Below are 20991 nucleotides of genomic sequence, written 5' to 3'. Positions count from 1 at the left end.
CCCACAACTATTTTATTGCTTTTCCACTTGAAACAGACTTGCCAAGAGCTCCCACCACAACACTTACCCATCTGCCATCATGGCTTTTTCATTTACCAATCATGCCTTTCTATTCATTTTAATGTGTGGATTACTGTTTCTGTTTTGGTCTTTGTGCTTGGATTTACCTGAAGTTCATATGTTGAAATGTCCTAACTCTCAAGGGCCCTGATGGTAAGAACTTCAGTCTTTGAATGATTTTTAGGTCACAAAGCTAGAGGCCTCCAAAATAAAAGTAATACCTTTATGACAGTAGCCCAAGAGAGCTCTCTCTTTCCTTCTGCCATGTGTGGTTGTAGCAAAACAAGAGCCACATATGAGCTAGGAAACAGACACTGGATCTGCTGTGCCTGGATCATAGACTTTCTAGCTGCCAGAATTATGAGAAATGAATTTCTTTTGTTTGTAAGCCACCAAATATATGGTATTTTGTTATAGTACTCCTAGCAGATTTAATTCATAACTAAGGCAAAATTCTCTGACGTTACGTTACCACTTCTCAAGTCCAGCAATTTTCCCATCCTCTCTTTAGGGAATACATTTGCCTCTCCACTAGATCATTATCATCAAAATAAAAACAGGTGAAACTGTTTGGACTCCAGAATTCTTACCTACTACCATACATGTTCTCAATTTATCTCACCTCTTCTCTTTTGAATCCCTCCAGTTAGGCTTTTGCTTATGTCATTCCACTAAAATTGCATTTTTGCAATCACAAATGGCTTCTAAATTGTCAAATCCAGGAACGAATTCTCAGGACTCATATTTCTTGAATAGCAACATTTGAGAAAGCTGACCACTTCTCCCCTTTGAAAGACTTTGTTCTCATGATTTCCAGATATCACATTCATCTGTTTGATCCCCCATTCTGTGGCCAGCCCTTTATGCTTTCCTTCTCTGGTTGCATCTTTTCCCCAAATTTCTAAATCTAGGAGTACCCCAGAAATGTTAAACCTTTTAAACCTACATTTTATTCCTAACAGTCTCATGTAGGACAATGCCCAGATTTATAATCCCAGGTCAGATTTCTCCTCTGTACTCTGGATATAACTTCCATGTTTTCCTAAAAGTCTTATTTTGAGAATGCAAACTCATTTTCCATTTTGGTCCAAAGAGATTGATTCTTATTAGGGACCAGTTTGAGCATAATGCTAATTTCCAATTTGCTTGTATTTATGTTAATTTTGCTTCACCATGGTAATCTGTGTATGTATGTATGTGTCTAAGAGCTGAGATTTTAATTGTGTTTTATTTATGTATTTAGCTAGTGCTTTGGGGGTTTTGTTCATTTTAATTTTTGAAATGAATTCAGGAGATCCTATGAAGTCCACAGTGATTACATGCAAATATTTGTTCATATTTTACTTTGGGGGATAAAGGTTATAGTTGATATATTTTAAGGGATCCTAAATAACATTAGTAACATTAATAATATAATAATAACAATTAGCAATAGGTTATCTTTGGGCTGCACTAGCAACTTCCATAGCTTAAAATGTTCATATAACAGTTATAATGCTGAGATATTGTGACTAGCTATGGATTTTTATGAATAAACTCAGTTGTTAAAAATAATATAATTTAGTATTTAAATATTATTGTTAGTGCTTTTGTTTTGCTGTCTTTGTTTCTATTTTTGTCTTTTAAAATATAACTTTATGTGTTCATTACAAGGATATAAACCACTTATTGTTAAAAAAAGTTTGGACTCAAGTAACTTACTTATCATTTATAAGCCTATTTTATAATGTTGCTATTTTAAAGTATACTCTTTGAGGCTTCCTTCCATCTGTTCCTTTATAGATAGACATTCACATAATATAAATAATAACCTCCTTTAGATCTTTGCAAGTTTGAAACATTAGAGAAATACCAATTTTTTTCTACATATGAAAATGAGAACTAAAGAAGATAAAAAACAATCTACAATATAAATAATATAGATGTTGGAAAAAAAATCTTGCAAGAAGATTCTTTATTATTCACATAACTATTGGTCTATTATTTATATCTTCTTTGTTCTTATTTTCCAAAATGTCATGCTTGGCTACCCAGTTTCTAAACTCAAAATATTCTATAGATAACAAATTTGAAGTGGGGAACAGAGTAACTTCTATAGGTAGCTGCACTAAGTAGGAAAAGTAACTATAGGAAGTAGGAAAATAGGAAAGAGGCAACTTTACACAGACTAACATATACAATGAGGACATTTTTTTATGGGAAGAAATAGCACTTGTTTTAGTCAAATTTTATCATTGAAACAAAATATCTGACACCTAGGATTTAAAGGAGGGGTGGATTATTTTGGCTCATGATTTCATGGGGTTCAGGTCATGACAGCAGGAAAGGCTGGTGATCTGCTCAACACATAGCAGCTAGGAAACTGAGGAAAGCCAGGAAACTGAGAGGGGAAGAGAGAACCCGAGGGAAAGATATGCCCTCCAAACACATGAGCAAGTAACCCATGTACTCCAACCAGGACCCACTCCTAAAAGCACTACGAACTCATCAATAGCGTAATCAACTGACAACCATAACACTGCCCCCATGAGGGAGTCACCTTCCAAAATCTCCCTCGCAGAACAAGGAGACTTTGGGGGAAATTTTTAGCTTTGTGTGATAATAGCACTAAACATCTCAATCCTTCCCTAAATTATGTTTTGTTTTGTTTTTTTTAATCACAGTAATGAAAGTTTTAGGAATCACTTAAAGGAAAAAAAAATAATTGTGGGAGAATTCGTGGGAGAATTCTCTAAGTAAGAAGCAGCATGGGAAATTAAAATTTTAAAAAACAACAACATTGAATTTCTAGTTACTAATAATATTTGGCTCTTTTGAATGATCTATTTTCAAAGGATTGCTCCTTCAGCACTATAGCTAAAATAGTGGCTTTTGTATTGAGAAGTTGTTTAAAATGACTCATTAAAAATCAGATAGGAAGATGTGTGAATCCAAAGATTTTAATACTTAATCACAATATCGCTCTTTCTGTTTATTTAATGAACATAAATAAGAGCATAATTGAGAGATTTATATGCAGATAAAGAGGAAGTAAAAAGAATTATTAGGGTAAGGTAAGAATTCTGCAGAAAATAATGTATTCAAATATGAAGGGACTAAAACAGAGAGTATGAAAATAAATGTCTGGTTGCCTCCATATCATTTTTGACCTGAGCCAACATTTTAATCAAATAGAATGGGGCCTGTCCCTCATACAGACCAATCCCAAAGGAAAAAGTTCTTTCTCAGTCTTGTTTGAACTGCCTGGGTTGTAGGTAAAATGTTGAAAAGGCAACTAAATCCCTGAATTTTATTCTTTAATATGGAACTTGTAAATAACAACAGAAATGTACCATTATAAATTAATTTGATAAAGGAAAGTAGGTGTGCCATGTTTGAAACTCTGATATTTTGCCTTTGTGTACATACAAGAACATCTCATTTTTGTTAAGATGGAAGCTAAATTCTTCCAGGCCCTTCCCATGACCATGGAGAGAAAAGGAGACACAGCATTGCCATAGCTAGTAAGACAGAAAATGGCGTCATCTATACCTTCTTGAAAATTAGTTGAGCAATTCTCATTTGATAAAATTACTATAATTTAAAGAAAAATTACCTTTAAGGCTGTTTTGAACTTCTAAAGCTATATCGAGAGCATTAAAGGGCAGAACTGGTTCGTTGGCAATTTGCAAAATCATTTCTCCTGAGAGCTGAAAGAAAAAGAAAAAAATTACTAGCATTTGGTAATAAAGAGTTCTTGCTTGCTTTTTATTATTTCACATACCTTTTATATCCAGAGTAGCAAAAACATGGAGGAAAAAGCATAATTTTTGAAAACCTTTTTTTCTATTAAACCCCTTATTTTATTTTTCTATAAAGAAAAAGGTTTCATTATCTTTTCATGTCTCAGAACAGTATAAAGAAATACAATATTCTGTTTATTTTTTAGAGTATTAAGAAATATCTTCCATTATTAATTAGTAAGTAGAAATTAAATCAATTAATTATATGACTGTTTAGAACATGATCAGAGAAACAGTTGTGAGGAACAACTAACATTCAATGTCTGGTTGTTGGGTGAAGTAAAATTCTAGACACAATTAATGATTAATCTATGTCGTTGAAAATATAATTGAATCCAAAATATCCATTAATGTTTTAAGTACTAAAATGCTTTATTCCTACTTACTTTTCCAAAATTTATCAAAACTAATACCCTTTATACATCTGTCAGATCCTTGTTTAAGTTAAAATTTTAAAATAAAGAGAAAAATGGCATCCTGGAAGCTCACACCTAGAGTTTTCATTCATGCACAACCCCCACCATCCCAATCGAAAACTGTATTTGAAAACCAACCTACGTCTACAGCTGAACAAGCATCTGCTTAATTGACTCAACACATCTCAAAGGACCTGAAGGTTGGCAGCAAATGCCACTGTTATCTGTCCCTCTCTCTCATAAGAGGTATTTAACATTTATCTGAGCTTAACAGATATTCCTATATCTCTTGTAACCTGAGTCCAGCACACAGGGAAATGTAGCTGCATTGATAATATTAATGTATTGTAAAATGCGATTAGTGAATGAAAATATTGCCTATGCAGCTACACAGGGAAATCAGTAAAATAACTCAAGATAGCACACACATAAAAACATAACATACAAGGAAATTATGATTTTAGATATCTAAATCTGTCTCCTCAACAAGAACCAAATTCCATTTCATATTGAAAATTGTATTCCCAACTGTTTGCATAATTCATGTCATGATTAAACACAGTTCAACTTGATCTTCTTCCATATACTTGGAAAAGTATATATTTTACAAACAAAGAAGAAAAAGAACTACCTTTTATACTAGTTTATTCCTTTAGGTATTTTCCTCACAAATATAGCAACCAATTCTTCCCCAATGCCTATAGGATCCTTGCAAAGTTTTATCCCCAGTGTAGCGATTATAAATATCCTGGGAAACTGCCTGCTCCGATCATGCTGTGTTTCAGGAAAAGAGCACTGTCTGCAGTAGAATGATATGGATCCTCCTCCCGCTGCACCTACAGTATCCAAGTCATGCAAGGAACCGTGATATTTGGAAATAAATTGTTTGTAAAAAGGAATTTTTAAAGAAGATTAAGAAGTGTATGGTTTCTTTCTTCCAATTTGCACTGGATAATAGAAACTACAGAACAGACATGTTTTGTTGACACTTTTGGAATGTGGAAACCACACATTACAAAAGATTAAAATGAAAGAAGGGGGAGGTAGGACAAAGGGGACTTTGTGTACTGCTGGAGAATGCTGTTTTGCTCTTTCTTTTTTTCCCTTTTTAAGCATCATTTGGCAGCTTCAGCAGCTGGAATATAAACCAACCACCTTGCTATTTCTTTCATAAAGAAGTTGGCATAAAGAGTGCTACTTTCGAGGCACCTGGCCCATGATGGAATGCTCAGACTAAATCAGCTATATTTGTAGCTTCATAAGCAAGAGGGAGATTTGTGTACCCCTAGCCATATTGTGAGCAGAAATGAGCCACACTGAGTGTCATACCTATTCTGGAACACAGTCTTCCTCAGAAACACCAGAACAACTTTTTCTTACCTTGATAGTGCAGCCTCATTCTTTTCAAAATTCATTACACCTACCTAACACATTTCATTACAATGACAACTCTAGAGTCTATGGTGCGGGAATTAACGCACCACGTTTAAAACATGGAGAATGAGCTTCACTAAGAGCTAAAATATTGGTAAAACTAAATTAGCAATAATCAAAATTTATTGAGCTCCTACTAGATATGAGATGCTCCTCAGAAATTTTCAAATATCATTTCTTTTTAATTCTCACAACAGTTTAGCAAGGCAGGTATTGTTATATCCATATTATAAATAATGAAACTGAGGCTCAGAAAAATTAGGTAACTTGGTCAAGACACATCCCTGAGCCTTACTGATTTGAAGTTCTAGGCTTTGTTGTTATTGTAATGTGAAATTTACAAGGGGTGATCAAAATATATGACAAATATTAAAATTTTAAAACATGGTAATAGTGGAAGACACATTGCCATTTAACTCCTCAAAATACTCCTCCTTGCATTGAATACAGGATGACATTTTTGTGAATATCCGAAACAGTTCTGTAAGTTCTCTCGTGATTGCCTTTCAGAGGTGGGATAAAACATACAGTGAAGGCTGCACCCACCCAGTGCCATTTAACAGGAAGATAGATTCATGAAAACACCACAGTGCATCTTCATCCATCTTATTCAGAGGAAATGGGTATTTCCCAAAGTCAAAGGGACCATGAAAAGTGATGGTGTGAATCAATTCAAGATATCAAGGCAGCTACAACAGCGCCACTAAAGATAAACAAAAGAAGATTCCTAGAACTGCTGCTGAAAGTACCAAGACAAGTGGCACACATGTATCGGAAGCTAGAGAATTATTCTGATGCAGACGGTAGCAATACGCTTTTTCCTGTAATATTTTTTAATTAAACATTCTCCATATTTTTATCACACTAAGCATTGTTAGAATCTAGGAAGTCTGTTGGCTTTTCAAAAGGAACTAAAGCTATGCTCTAAATCCTTTACTTCTTGTCCACTGTTCTTTCTACTATACTATAGTATTTTCTGATTAAAAAAATCTATATTCCTTGAAATATTTTCGAGGAACTGCAATATATAATCTCAGCCTCAAAATCGTTGATATTTTTGTCCTAATAAGGTCCTGTTGGAAATTTTCTTCTGCATACTTGTGTGGGAAAACTAAACCTCCAATTCATATAGTGATAGTAGTATTTGAGAAGCCTTTGAAGTAATTAGGGTTAGATCTGTTCATGATACTAGACCTTCACAAAGGAATTATTGACTATAAAAGGAGAAACAGAGACCCAGTGTTGCATGCTTTTGGGTTCTCTCTCGCCTGGCAGTGCTCTTTATCATGCTATGACCTAGTAAAAAGGCCTTCACCAGATGCTCTACCTTTACACTTTACATCCAGGCCTTGGAATTGTAAGTTGAAAAAGCTTCTATTGTTCATAAACTATTCAGCCTGCAGTGCTCTGTTATGACATCATAAAATGGACAAAGACACCATAGCATGTAACATTAGCAAAGACATGATCCAAAATCTGTGCAATTCCATTACGAATCTATAAGTATACAATCTGCCTTAGGACTCTTGTATCCTTGCTTCTCCACTTCTCTAAGACAATCTTACTCATGTTCATAAGATAAGGAATAAATTTTAAAGAAAACATGTTGTATAAAACTAAAAATACTTTAAAATATGAATATAAATTAATATAAAAGGCAATATAAAAACTAAAAGTAGACCTACTATTTGATGCACCTACGCCACTCCTTGGTATTTGCCCAAAACAATTAAAGTTAAGTGTACTATAAAGATTATTTTGGCCCAATTCACAATAGTTAAACTATAAGAATAGCCTCAAGGACCATCAGGGGAGGAATGGATGAAGAAAATGTGGTACATATACACACTGGAGTATTATTCAGCCACAAAGAAGAATGAAATCATGTCACTTGCAGTAAATAAAACAAATGGAAGTGAGGATCATATGCCAAATGAACCAGACTCAGACAAGTATTGCATGCTTCCTGTATGTTGAGTTAAAGCATGAAAAGTAAGAGGTGATAAGAAAGCAGAAGGGAAAGTACTAGCATGGAGGAAGAGAATCAGAGAATGAAGGAAAACAGAAGGAGCAACAATATGCAGTGAAAAGATCAAATTCATGGAAGAACATGCCAAAAGGAAACCCTTTTTTCTGCATAACTAATTTTAACTGACAAAAGATCAGATCAAAACTATAAAATGCACCAATAAATACAACTTGCAAAAGGTTTTCTTCTCTCACTAAATGTCCCTAGAGTTGTCCCTGGGGTTAGTGGTTTCATTCACATTACAAAAAAATAGATAGTCAAAGACAGAAACTATACAGCCATCTAGATTTTCAGGTCAATAAAGGCAGACTATAGTTACCCCATATAAAATTTTAGTTTTTCAATGTGAAATAATTCTCTTGTGTTTAAGAATACAAGAGTATTTAAGAAGCAATATGATTTCACTGGGAAATTACACACACACACACACACACACACACATATATAATATGTTTATATATATACTTTCACATACAATCATTTATACTTTTTTCTTAAACTTAGTAAATAATAATAATCTGTTTCCTTGTGACCTTATACGATAATGTGGCCTTATATCCTCTGACTTTGTCAAAAAAATTTTATATTCATTAGGGCAATCTGAAAGAGAAAAAAAAGAATATATTTCTTATGTTGTGAATATCTAGAGCACAAAGCATTTTTTCTGCCCTAGGTATAGTAGCTCATTGTTCTTTATACTCCTAATAAATGTGACCATACTCCTAATAAATGCTTTGAATGGATTTATTAGTTAATCAGAAAATAGTGGGCATAGATTGGTTTAGTAACCAGTACCAATGGCATGGCTCCAACGTGTAATTTCTTTTTAGTTGCAGGTAGACAAACTCAGAGTTTGTGGTTTGTTCCATTTTTATAAATCCAGATTAAAGTAAGCAGACTTCATATCTTTTATATAAGCTATAAGTTAAACTATCATTGTGGGATTTTTTTTTATGTCTTTAGTCAAATTTAAAATGCTGTAGAGACCTACTGTACAAGTCGATGCTGTGAGATGGTCATAACACCGGATTTTATAGGTTAGTCTGAGAAAAATGTTGAGAGAGACTGGATCACTAGGGCATGGTATGATACATTATGACACTGAGTAGATAAAGGGCTGGGGATTTAGCTCAGTAGTTCCGCCGTCTGCCTCCCAAGCACAAGGACCTGGTTCGATCCCCAGCACCAAAAAAAAAAAAAAAAAAAAAAAAAAAGAAAAAAAATATAAAAACACCCACAAACAATAAAAAAAAAAAAAAAAAAAAAAAAAAAAAAAGTAGATAAATTATGAATCATCCTACAAGTATCTATTGAGCTTTTCTGAGGCATCATTACTTGCTATGAGATAGAGCAGGGTACCACACTTTAGCCAAAGACTCAAATCATACCATTTTTACAAAACTTAAAATATAATTTAACATCACAATATTAACTTAAAATGTTAAGCTGTGGCTTAGTCAGCTTTCTGCTGCTTGGACCAAATACCTGACACACACAAATTAATGGAGGAAAGGTTTACTTTTAATCAAGGTTTCAGAGGACCTGGTCCATGGTCGGCTGGCTCAAGGCAGGAACATCATGGAAGAGGCTCGTGGCACATCATTGATGTTTAGTTTGCCATAGCTGGAAAGCAGAGCAGTAAAACAGCAGCAGCAAGGAAGAAGCCAGAGATCAGAAACCACAACGAGATAAAGATACACCCAGAAATGTGCTTAGCAGCTCCAAAACCAATCAAGTTGACAATTAAGCTTAGTTCTCACAACATCAATATTTTGTTTCTTATCATGCACCATATCGGAGCCTACCTTAATTAGTCATGTAATTAAATCATTAGCACATACTAAAGTGCAACATGGGAAAGGTATTCAACCTAGGAGAATAGAATGAATGATGCCCTTGAGGATAGGAAGAAGCACAGACTTTTAGAAAAGCATGTGAAATCCAGTGTAATTCTTGGTGAGTGGAAAATAAATTTGCATGTCTTAGTGGAGCAAGGAGTCAGAAAACCTAAAATTCAACCAATGCATAAGGTCATGATTCAGTAATCTGAAGGGAGTCCTTTCCATTCTCTTCAGAGCAACGGTATTGTCTTGTAAATTATGGCCTGGTGAAAGTCTTCATAACAGAACTTTGTGGAACATGGTGGCCTGGCTTTTATCTTGAAGTGACCTGATTCTGATTTATGTTACTTCATAGTAGAAAGTCTCTAATTTAGCCTCAAATGTCATGTAATTAACAAACTTTGGGCCGGCTCTTCAGAGTCAAGGATACTAGGGATCTCCTTCCAGATGAGCAGAGCAAGAGGTAGCCTCCTAGTCCTCATGGTTCCTTTCCAAAATTACTGTATCACTAGCGAGAGGGTAAGATGTACTGCTGACACTCTCAACCTGTTTCCCAAGCAAAATGAGAACTCATGGTGTTACACAAAATCCATGAACTTGTAACATGGCCAGAATTCAGCTTTAAGATTGTCGCTGCCTATTATCTGGAATAGTCCACAAAGCTCCTAGTTGATCTAAGTATCTCTAATTCTTTCTCCACATTATCATGACAGCTATGCAGTTACTTATCCAAAATGTTTATTTTAAAAAAAAACATTGTGAAACTTCCTTTCTGTCACTCTCCTTGGCCTATAAGAATGTTGGTAATGTTCAATACTTAAACACCTATGATCTCATAAGTTTACTTAAGAAAAAATTACTTGACAAGAAAACTGTCCAAGAACATATAATTAACCCACACAATCAAAAGAGATACCCATGATGAAACATCATGAAATCAAGTAAGCAAAGGTTTAAATGCCACATATGCTCCCTTAGCCTTAAGAACTGTCAGGTAAGAGTTGCATGTTGAAATGGAGACTTTTGGGTACTTGGATGAGAGTTTCTGTTCTTACCAACAGATGCCGTGAAGTTTGTTTTCACAGAAAGATTGTGATGTGATGTTTAGGAGGTCAAGCCAAAGATCTTGCTTACATTACTTACCTTTGTGGAGGCCAATAGTGGGCGGGGGGGCTAAATTTTCATGGCATCCCAAAGATCTCAGGAAAGAAATAGTACCATGCACAATCATATCTTTATTAAACTTTTAAAACTCCTAGCATCAATTTGTGGATGGAGGTCCTCTCAAATAAAGTTACCTTCTAACAAAGGATCTCAAAATCACTGAAGGATTTCAAAGTCTCTAAGAGGATAATTCATTTGAAGAATGGTTTTGACCTAGAAAAATATATGGAATATCAAATCCTTAAATTTGTGAAATTCAGAAGGAATTCTTGTGACCTATCCATGGTCCTGCCACAGAGAAAGTATGTGAGCTAAGTACTAGGTTAGCAAATGATGGCAAATGAGTATCTCATCAGTGAAACATCTATAGTTGTGGATATCTATCTCTGGAAGAGAGAGCAACATATCTTCTCTAGTGCAAAGAAGAATTATTGTTTCAACCTCCACTGTGTCACCTACAGTTGCCAATCCTGTGCAAAGATTCTGGGCCACTCGACTTGAAAGCTGACGCCTCCTTTCACTGGAGAATTGCTATATCTGACAGATTTGTGTATAAAGGCTCTTTGGATCACTTAGGCTTGATGAGAAATAAATACAGAACAACAAAATAACAGAAATTTGATTTGATTATGAAAGAGATGAGCCTTTAATTTGTCCACTAAACTGATAAAGGGCATATGCAGTAACCCAGGTCAATTTCAAGGCATTAATAAAGACAGCCTTTGTTGTCAAAAATCTAATGATGAGGAACACAAACTAGCCAATTCTAATTCTTCTTTTCAGTCTCTGCTCCCTCTGAGTAACATCTCTGACCACACAACCTGGAATTTCCCTCACCTTAGTCACTTCCCTTGTTACTGTGATACAATACACAACATCTGCAAGTTAAAGGAAGACAGGGTCATTTGGGATCACAGTTTGTAGGTTTCAGTCCATTGTCCGCTGGCTCCAAGGCAGGGCAGTGCGGCAGAGGGGTGTGGTGGGGGAGAGCAAGGAGAGATGTCCCAGCATGGGTGGTGGGGGGAAGCAGAGTGTGAAGGGAGAGTCAGGAAGGGAGATGCACCCACCTAGGTGTATCGGACTCTGCCTCCTAACAACACATTTAGGTATGAAGTTGTCAGTGATGAGTATCAGGACCACACGATCTAATCACCTCCCCAAGTCCCCACCAGTGAATGCATGAGGTGATTGGACATAAGCCATAACCCCCCCAGACAGAGACTGATATAAAATCTGAGTAAATTAGAAGCAATTCATTGAAAGGTAAGGCTAGTGGGGTGAGGAAAGAAGAGAGGTAGATTGAGGGAAGGCATCTTGTTAAGTTATCTATTACTGGGGATGGCTAGAGATAAATATTTCTGCAGGAAACCTGAGAGCCAGTAGAAAACAGATGCCTCCGAATTTTTCAATCCCAAGGGAAAGGAAGCAGGGTATTGATCCACTTACTCCTGTGAGGCAATGCATTAAGGTTACGACATGGTGAGGTTAATTTTTAATCCTTCTGGACTATCTTTTGCAATGGCAACTTCCCATGATTGAAGAAAGCCTCAGGTTACAGATCAAAGCTTCATATTTGGAAATCTCTTACTATAATAAAATGCTTATTTTCTATTCTCAGACCACAGAAATTTAACTGGTCTTTTTTTTGTTTCATTTTTTAAATATCTTCCCTCTTTCAGTGAGTGCCATTATCCATGTTATTAAATTGTAGCAGATGAAACTTATCAACTTGGAAACAATCACTCAAATTAATGAATTGACATTTTTAATAATCTTTCATATGATTTTGGATCATAGGTGCATCCAATGCTAGTCAAGTATTACCTGGAGAGGGAACCCAGTTAGCAATTTCTTAGTGTACTTGAAAAAGAAGCTTTAAGACATCAACATTTCTTTTTCACTATGTCTAGCAGCATTCTGTCAAGGCCGACTGACAAATTAAAATTTAAGTATTTTCATTTTATTTCACTTATAACTAACTTCAACAGCACATTAATAATAGTGATAACAGAAACTAACATTTATTTAGCTCTTTCCATGTGCAAAGCATTATTCTAAATTCTTCCCATGAATTCATTTAATCTTTAAAATAGCTTTATTCTATTTTGCAGATGAGAAAATAGAGGGTTGCTCAACTAAGTAAACCTCAAAAGGCTACTTAGCTCATACATGGTAATTTGGACTCTGGCCTCTTAATTACAACACCAAAAAGCATCTTTTTCTTTGTTTTCCAGTTTCTTCCTTAATACGAACAATTTAGGAATACTAGGGGATACTGAGACAGAATTTACCAAACCTGAACATGCAGACTGTGTTCAGAAATAGAATGAATGTTCAAATTAAAAGACAAAAAAGATACATGTCGTGTATCTTTTACTGTGATTAAGTTTTGCCTGCTGCATTTGGACGGCACACCACAGCAGCATCATTGTATTTTTGGTGGCACCTCGTTAAGACATTCATGAAAGAGGACTTCCGGAACTGCTTAAGAAAGTGGCAAGAAAATGAGATAAGTGTATCAAAAGTGAGAGGGAATATTAGGGGAGTGAAGGGGATTAATGGCAATGTGCCTTTTACTGTGATAAATTTCTAAAATTTTACACATTCATCATATATTTTGGTCACCCATATTATGATTCTAAGGAATAATGAGGGGCTGACATCCATCAGAGTTATTCAAAATAAAGACTCAAGCAAGATAATCTATTAGGATGGTAACTTTTCATATTTGCCAATGTTAATATTTGTATTTGCAGATTCTGATATCCTATGTTCAGAAAAACGAGTTAAAGCTTTTGTGAAGTAAAACGATTCTCTAAGATACCTAAGTAAATAAAGAATTTTTCTCATTTTATTGTAATAAATAGCAATGACTAAATCAGTATCAAATACAACTGGAAGAGTGGGGTAATAAAAGAGGAGGGTAGTTTGTAGGCATAGTGGTTGGTATTTATCTGCCTTAGTAGTTAGTATTATTCCTATTTTAGGTTGTTTGAAAAAGGTGCAGGAATTTCTACAAGCTAATGTGAACATTTACCAAATGGCTTTCAGTGATTACCCGTTCATATATATTATATTCATACTGCATGAAAGCGTTTCAAGTGTTACTGAAATATTTATCAGGCACCAGCTATAAGCTCAGAACTATGTTAAGTATTCACAAGAAGCCTTCCTCTTGAGAAGAGACAGATACTGACTGTCATTATAAAATAATTAAATGCTACAGGGTGCTGTAGAAAGGTAGACAGGAGTCTTCACTTATTTGGAGGATCAGCAAAGGCTGTATTAAGAATTTTTTTTCTGTGAAGAAGACACTGTGATAAGTTTCACATCACGCAGGAAAGAATCAGAAGTACACTGAGTATACAGCACATCCTCTCAGATCAGGTCATTAGAAGGTTGCTTAGATGAATTTTATGTCTTTTTACAGGACAAGAAAGATTTTTAAAAATGTATTTCATTGGTTAGCTAGCATATATTTTTTGAAAATTCTCTCTAAAAGAAAATCACATTTTCACCCCCACATCATTATCACTGGCAGAAATCAAGTTTTCTACAGTTGAGTATCACAAAAGATATGGCATGGCAACATTGTAAAGGTTGTTCCTTTTTAAAAGAATCATTGTATATTTATTAAATCTTATACTTAATAAATCATCCAAATCAATTAATCATAGACAAATAAATTAGTAAGTAGATTTAGCTATTTCTAATAATGCTAAAGCAACATACATCAAGTGTATATAATGCAGCAAGACAGAAAAGACCTATGATTTCTTATACATAACTTACATAGAGAACATAATATAAAGCATAATATTAGGTATCTGTACATTAAAAATGAGAATTTAATGAAACAATGTTTTAGTAAATGACAAAGATGGCATTTCTTCATAAAGGATTCAATCATAGTCAATTATAAATTGATTAAACATTTTGATAAAAACTATTAATATTATTTCTCTCTCTATTTCCTAGCTGAAACCAACAAATAATAAGCTTCTGTCATATACTCGGGTATCTAGTGAAATTTTGTTTTGGTAAAAATTATTCATAATATTTTCCACTTTTTTTTTCCAGTACCCAGGATAGAATTGAGGACCTTCCACTTGCAAGGCAGCCACAGAGCCACTGTGCTAAATCTCCAGCCCCATATTTTTCCACTTCTTAAGGAAAATATTTACAGTGAAAAATGACATCATGATTTTATATTATAGAAACAAAAAAGCAATAAGGATGGAAATATAAGAATGCAAACAAAAATAGATTGTTCTTTTAAGTTTGCTGCTTTTACCTAGAGGGACTTTAAATAATGTTCAAAGTATATGTGACCCTTACTGTATGCAATTACATTGTTAATGCAGTTTCCTTTCTAGCTACAGATGCAATAAATGTTGTTATAGGCTGCTTCCTACAGAGTGAGACTTGACATTTTTTAAATAGTGTAAAAAAATAAAAAAGGCTTTAGATTCTTGACATGTGATTGTATTCATGACAAGTTTCTTATAGCACCTTTCTCTGAAATACAAGCTATTGTTCAGTTGAGTCTAAAATGTATGCATGTAAATAAGGAACTGCACAAACAGAGCACATTGTTAAGCTCTAGAATTTCTAAGATTTCTTTTCTTTTTTCACATGTTGCTTGGTAACAGACAGGACTCTGCTTCTGAAACATCCCCCCCAAATGGTCCACAGAAAAGCCAAAAATAATTTAAGAACGTTTAACTAGTTAACCAATTAACTAGTGTGATAAGATCCTGTAATTTCATTAGATCACTTTATCTTAGAGATATTTATCTTGATTAAATGCTCCTAAGCATCTACTATTTCAAGGCTTTTAGGCTAAAATATGAAGCATTTCTTACAGTAAAGAGGCTTACTAGTTGGAACTAAGATATTAGCAAAAACAGACAAAATGAGCATATAAAATGGTACATAAAAGAGTCAAATGAGTAGGAAAACAGTGGTTACTATGACAACAAATAGCCCAAGGAATTTCATGGAGAAAATTTCACTTTTGTTGGACCTTGAAAAAGGATAAAACTTAGAAACGTGGAGAGTTCAGAGCAGCACTCTTCATAAGAGGAACAGGCGAGGACAATTCTGATTCCAACCACTGAATCAGTTCCAATGGAAGGAGGATTTCTTTTTTTAAAGGAGCAAAGAAAAATAAAGTTAGAGACGGCAACTACATTGTAAGGTATCTCTTTGCTTGTCAAGTTTACTAGTCAAAAATATTTTGGTAAACCTGAGTTATGATATTACTAACGAATTACCTAGAACAGAGATTAAGCCATTCCACGCAACAGGCTTAAGGAAATCCTGCTTTGCAAAGGAGAACATAGGACTGTTGTCATATCTTCACTTTATCTCATAACTGGAAATTCATGTTCCTATGTGACCCTCATTACCAAAAGTTATACTACACGAATGTAAATTGTTGAAAGCCCAACCACTTTCCATTTATGGATAGATTTAATCCTTGAAAGCTTATGCACATTTGTTGTTGTTTTAAGGGGTTCTTTTCTTTTCTTTCTTTTTTATTTTTTTTTTGTTTTATGAGACAGGATCTCACAAAGTAGTCCAGACGGCCCTTGAACTCACTATGTAATCCAGGCTGACCTTAAGCTCCATCTCATGATCCTTTTGCCTTAGCATCTCAAGGGCTGGGATTATAGGGGTGCGGCACCACATAAGGCCACCTTTGCTTCTTTAAGACCTTACACTTTTGTGGCATCAAGACATTACTCTAAAACCCACCCACAGTATCATTTTGAAGTTTTAGTACGATTGGTTATTGAGTGGCCCTGAGTGTATTGAGGGACTCAATCTAATAACAAAGGTATTGAGCTATTTAAAGAGCATAATAGTGTGCATATTTTCTAGAGCCTGAAGTGGATCTTAACCAACTGCAAACTGACAAATTTCACGTTTCTGAAACATCTGCTGTGTACAGATGCTGGAAAGTGAGCAAGCTCTTCTACTTGGGGCTCAGGCAAAACCTGTCTCTAGGTGGTAAGAAGCAGGGGGAAAACGTGTCTACCAGCTTCTGCAGTCCTGCTTCCTTTGTTCTCTGAAGTCTATGTGATCTTTGTATTTCTAAATGGTCAGAGACACAAGTCTTATTTCTGTCCATCGCTCATAGCTCCTCATTCTTTACAAAAAAACTGCTGCACTATTCCAATGAAAAGGTAATACAGTACATCTATGGTTTCCTCATGCTCCAGTGGAGAGGAGAAGAAAGGAAGTGGTGATTAAAAAGCCACCATGTGCCAGACTTTACACTGGAAGCACGCATACCCAAGTTAATTTAACCTTACCAGCAAACCTGCCAAGCTGTATTAAGTAATCTTGGTACTGATGTGGTTTGGAGCCAGCTGTGAATGCTATGGTAGGTTAGAGTCAACACTCTGCTCTTTGTGCTGCAGACTAGAAAATGTTGGGGTGATTGGCGGACCATTTACACCAGGAACACCTGTGAAAGTCATTAAAATGCACATTCCCAGGTATGTCTCACAGATATGGACACATAAGAATAGAAGTCAGCTAATCTGTAGGAAAACCTTCAAATTCGCCATTTTATAATAAACTTCCTGATGAATCTGATGAAAGTGTTTGAGAGATCAGATCTTAGAAACCAGTACTGTTTACATTATTTCAGACATAAAAATCCAATAAAGGATGTTTGTGTGGTAATTGATATATACTGAGTTACATATATCTGAAAGTACTTTATCACATTTTCTGCTGAATGTCTCTAAGATGTAAATATGCATGACATATCTTAATAGGTTTATAAAAAAGCACATAAAATGAATAAGACAAGGCATATGAAGATGAGAAAAAAGCAATAAAAACAATTCTAAAAGCTTATCAAATAATTCAGGAATTTTTTTAAATAGAAAAATGTATCAAGTAAGAAAAATATAGGTTTTTCCATTTAAAATATCATTTAGTAGAAAATAGCACCAAGATGTTTAGGGAAATGCTTATATTATTTTTCCTTTCACATCTGATAAAGTTCTAACAATGTCTTTTTTAAAAAGTGACAGAGATTCCATAGTTTGGGGACACATTCTGGAGTCATGATCTACCTCATTTATTTAGGCAGATTTTACCTAAAAGGTTAAAAAGGAATTTTACCTTTACTTTGGTTCTATACTATAACATTCATGGAATAAATAAGACATCTTATCATTCTAATGAAAAATTAATTACTATATAATATACTCTCATAAAATATATAGTTTAAATGTACATCTATACCAAAACTAATTCTCAAAAGGCCAGATATTTTGCATAAACTTATTGAGTAGAAAATGATGAAAGAAATCTTAGCTGTCTGATCCCGTTACTCAACTTATAGATAAGAAAATAGGGGTTGAAAATTGAAATGACTTTCCAAACATCACAAAGCTGTTTAGACACAAAACCAGAAGTGGGACTAAGGCATTATATCTCTTAATATGTTGCTTTAATACCCCCAAAAATGTTAGAAGTAGAATCTAAATTGATTGTATGTGTGAATACACATAATGAAAACATGAAATAATAGTGGAAGATTTAGCAAGCACACCATAAACATAAAAAATAGACAAATGATGCGAGGCTATAAAATATCCCCCCCTTTTATTATCCTGGCAACCTATTATAATGCATCAAAAATATTACAGGGGCTGGAGATTTCGTTCAGTGGTGCCATGCCCGACTTGCAAGCACAAGTTCCTGAGTTCAACCCTCGATACCAGGAAATAATTTTTTAAAATAAATAAAAATAAAAATACCCCAGAGTTCATTGTGTTCTAATTTCTCTAGAAGTAACTCAAAGCCCTCATAAGAAATCAGTGTGTCTCATCTAGGTAGATTCTTATAATTTACCCTACCTCCTGTCCCAGCTCTTTTCCATACCAATAATCTCTAAACTCTCTGTACTTTAGGTAATTTTTGACTTAACAGTTTCTGAGAAAAGTATATAAAAATCCTGTAACTGTCGATGTATAAATTCCTTCATATAATGTGCTTCGTTTTTATTTTACATGTACATTGGTTGGTGGTAAGTATCCAGAAATCATACATCTTCCTGATTATTATGTTTACACTTTCATGAGACAATCTTCTAATTAGATAAGCATCTAGGTTTGAGCTTAGCCTTGAAGTCTACTTTGTCCGATGCTAATTTGCCACACCAATTTTCTTTGGAAATATTTGTCTGAGACCTTTTTGTTTTCATTCTCTTTACTTTGAGGTATTCTGTTTCATGATATTTTGAAAAACTTAAAATTAGCACATAGCTACTTTCCTGAAAAGTTCAAAAATTCAGTAAGAAAAAATTTGCCATTGCTTTACCCTATTTGTAGATATTATAACTACAGATATATTTGTATTTATTCTTTTATTTTATAGAAAATGAGTTATCCCTTTTCTTCTTTTTGTCCTTGTAAAATCTATTAGCTTCATTGAGTTTGCTTTTTCTGAGATCTATTCTTTCTATATAAAACTCATGTATTTAAGAGTTTTATGTTCTATTTTTATGTTTTAATTTTTGATGATACACTTTATTTTAGAGATGATAAGTTGACTAAAACAGACTAAAGTTAATACCTGTACTCATCTCCCAACTATATAACACAGCAAGGTCCTTAAAATATACTATATATATGTATATAATTTTTTAATCATCCATTGGTTTATTGAGGTGCTGAAGATTAAACCTAGGAAATATCCCCACTTCCCATTAGCTGAGTTTTTTATTTTACTGTTTATGTTGTTTATTTCTAGAGTTACCATACGATTCTTTTTCTACTTTTCTATTAATTTTATCATAGTCAATTCTTTATTGTTTCTAATAATTCTTTCCCCATCAATACTTTCCAAAAATTTTTATAGCATAGATTATTTTAGGATTAATGTGATTGAATTGTTGAATGTGTTCATTTCTTATATAATAATTTATGGTTGTATAAGGTTTTCACGTGAATGAATTTCATCTCTTATTTCTAATATTGCATTGTATCACTTATGAATTTTAGGAGAACACAAGCATAGTAGCCTCTCAATCATTTTTATTTCTTTGAGACACAGAAAGATTTATATGCATATAAATGTGTTTCTAAGAAATAAAAATGATTGAGAGAGTGCTATGGTCTAGACAGCTGAGTCCTCCTAAAATTCATATGCTGTAATTCAAACTTCCCGTGAAATTAGGCTTTTGGGAGGTGGTTAAAACATGATATGGAGCCCCGCAATTAGAATTAGTGTACTCGAAAAAGATACTGTTGGGGTGCTCTCTTCAATTATGAGTACAGAACAGGCCACCCAATGTGAACCAGAAAACAGCCCCCAACAGACACTGAATCTGCCAATGCCTTGAAAGTGGAATCTCTAGCTCTAGAATTAAGACATCAATTTATGTTTTTTGTAAGTCACCTTGTTTATGATTGTTTGCGTAAGCTGAATGGACTAAAGACAGTAGTCAGAGTCTGAAGATCAGATCATCCTAGATCTTTAGGGTACCAGCTGTTTATTGTAGATGCAATAGGAAGCTAGAGCTCAAGAGCAATGTGACATGACCTGATCTGTGCTCAAAACCAGAAACAGAACAAAGAGGAAGATCATAATTTGAGTCTCGCATTGGCAACTGAGTGAGATCTGATTTAAATGTACGGTGGGGGAGGAGAGACGGGAGAGAGAAACAGAGAGGGAAAGAGAGAGGGAAAGAGAGAGAGTGGGGGGAGAGAGAGGCAGAAGAGAGACAGAGACAGAAGAGAGACAGAGACAGAGAGACAAGAGAGGGACAGAGAGAGACAGAGACTTAGAGGGCGGAGAGACAGAGACAGTGAGATTGGGGAAGAGAGACAGAGAGAGTGACAGAAAGAGAGAGAGAGAAAATGGGGAGGGGGTGAAGGGAGAGCAGGGACAAGGGAAAAAATGAGCACCAAGACCGGGCATGTAAAGGTACAGGATCCCAGTAATGAATGGAACTACTGCATAGCTAGAATGTGCCAATAAACTCAATAAAAAGAAAAAACTAAATAAAAAAAGAAAATCATCAAGAAAACATTCAGAAATATTTTTATAAAGCAGATTTTACTTGTTACACTCAGGCATGATAGTTACCAGTTACTTCACCAATCTAGGAAATGTGTAGATTTTTACATAGTTCAAACAACATAAACCTGCATGTCATACTCTAGCAGGAAGCACGTATATATTAGCTTATTTAATGTTACTGGAATTACACTTCAAGAATATTCTTTTTTTTATTT

At 34.6% G+C, this 20991-nt stretch overlaps 1 protein-coding gene across 5 annotated transcripts in view; it reads right to left on the bottom strand.

The window, feature by feature from the left end:
* The window catches only part of Naaladl2 (N-acetylated alpha-linked acidic dipeptidase like 2), an 853454-nt gene that overhangs the window by 43346 nt on the left and 789117 nt on the right, over positions 1–20991 (bottom strand). For all 5 annotated transcript variants that reach the window (XM_010632423.3, XM_010632422.2, XM_010632426.2 and 2 more), the window contains one exon: positions 3656–3749. In XM_010632423.3, coding sequence (XP_010630725.1) covers positions 3656–3749 — 94 coding nt within the window. The remainder of the gene's footprint in view (positions 1–3655; positions 3750–20991) is intronic.

The sequence above is a fragment of the Fukomys damarensis genome, unplaced genomic scaffold, assembly GCF_012274545.1.
Source record: "Fukomys damarensis isolate Sample0158 unplaced genomic scaffold, DMR_v1.0_HiC HiC_scaffold_12, whole genome shotgun sequence".
In the NCBI taxonomy this organism is placed as follows: domain Eukaryota; kingdom Metazoa; phylum Chordata; class Mammalia; order Rodentia; family Bathyergidae; genus Fukomys; species Fukomys damarensis.
This window is presented reverse-complemented; position numbering and strand designations above follow the sequence as displayed.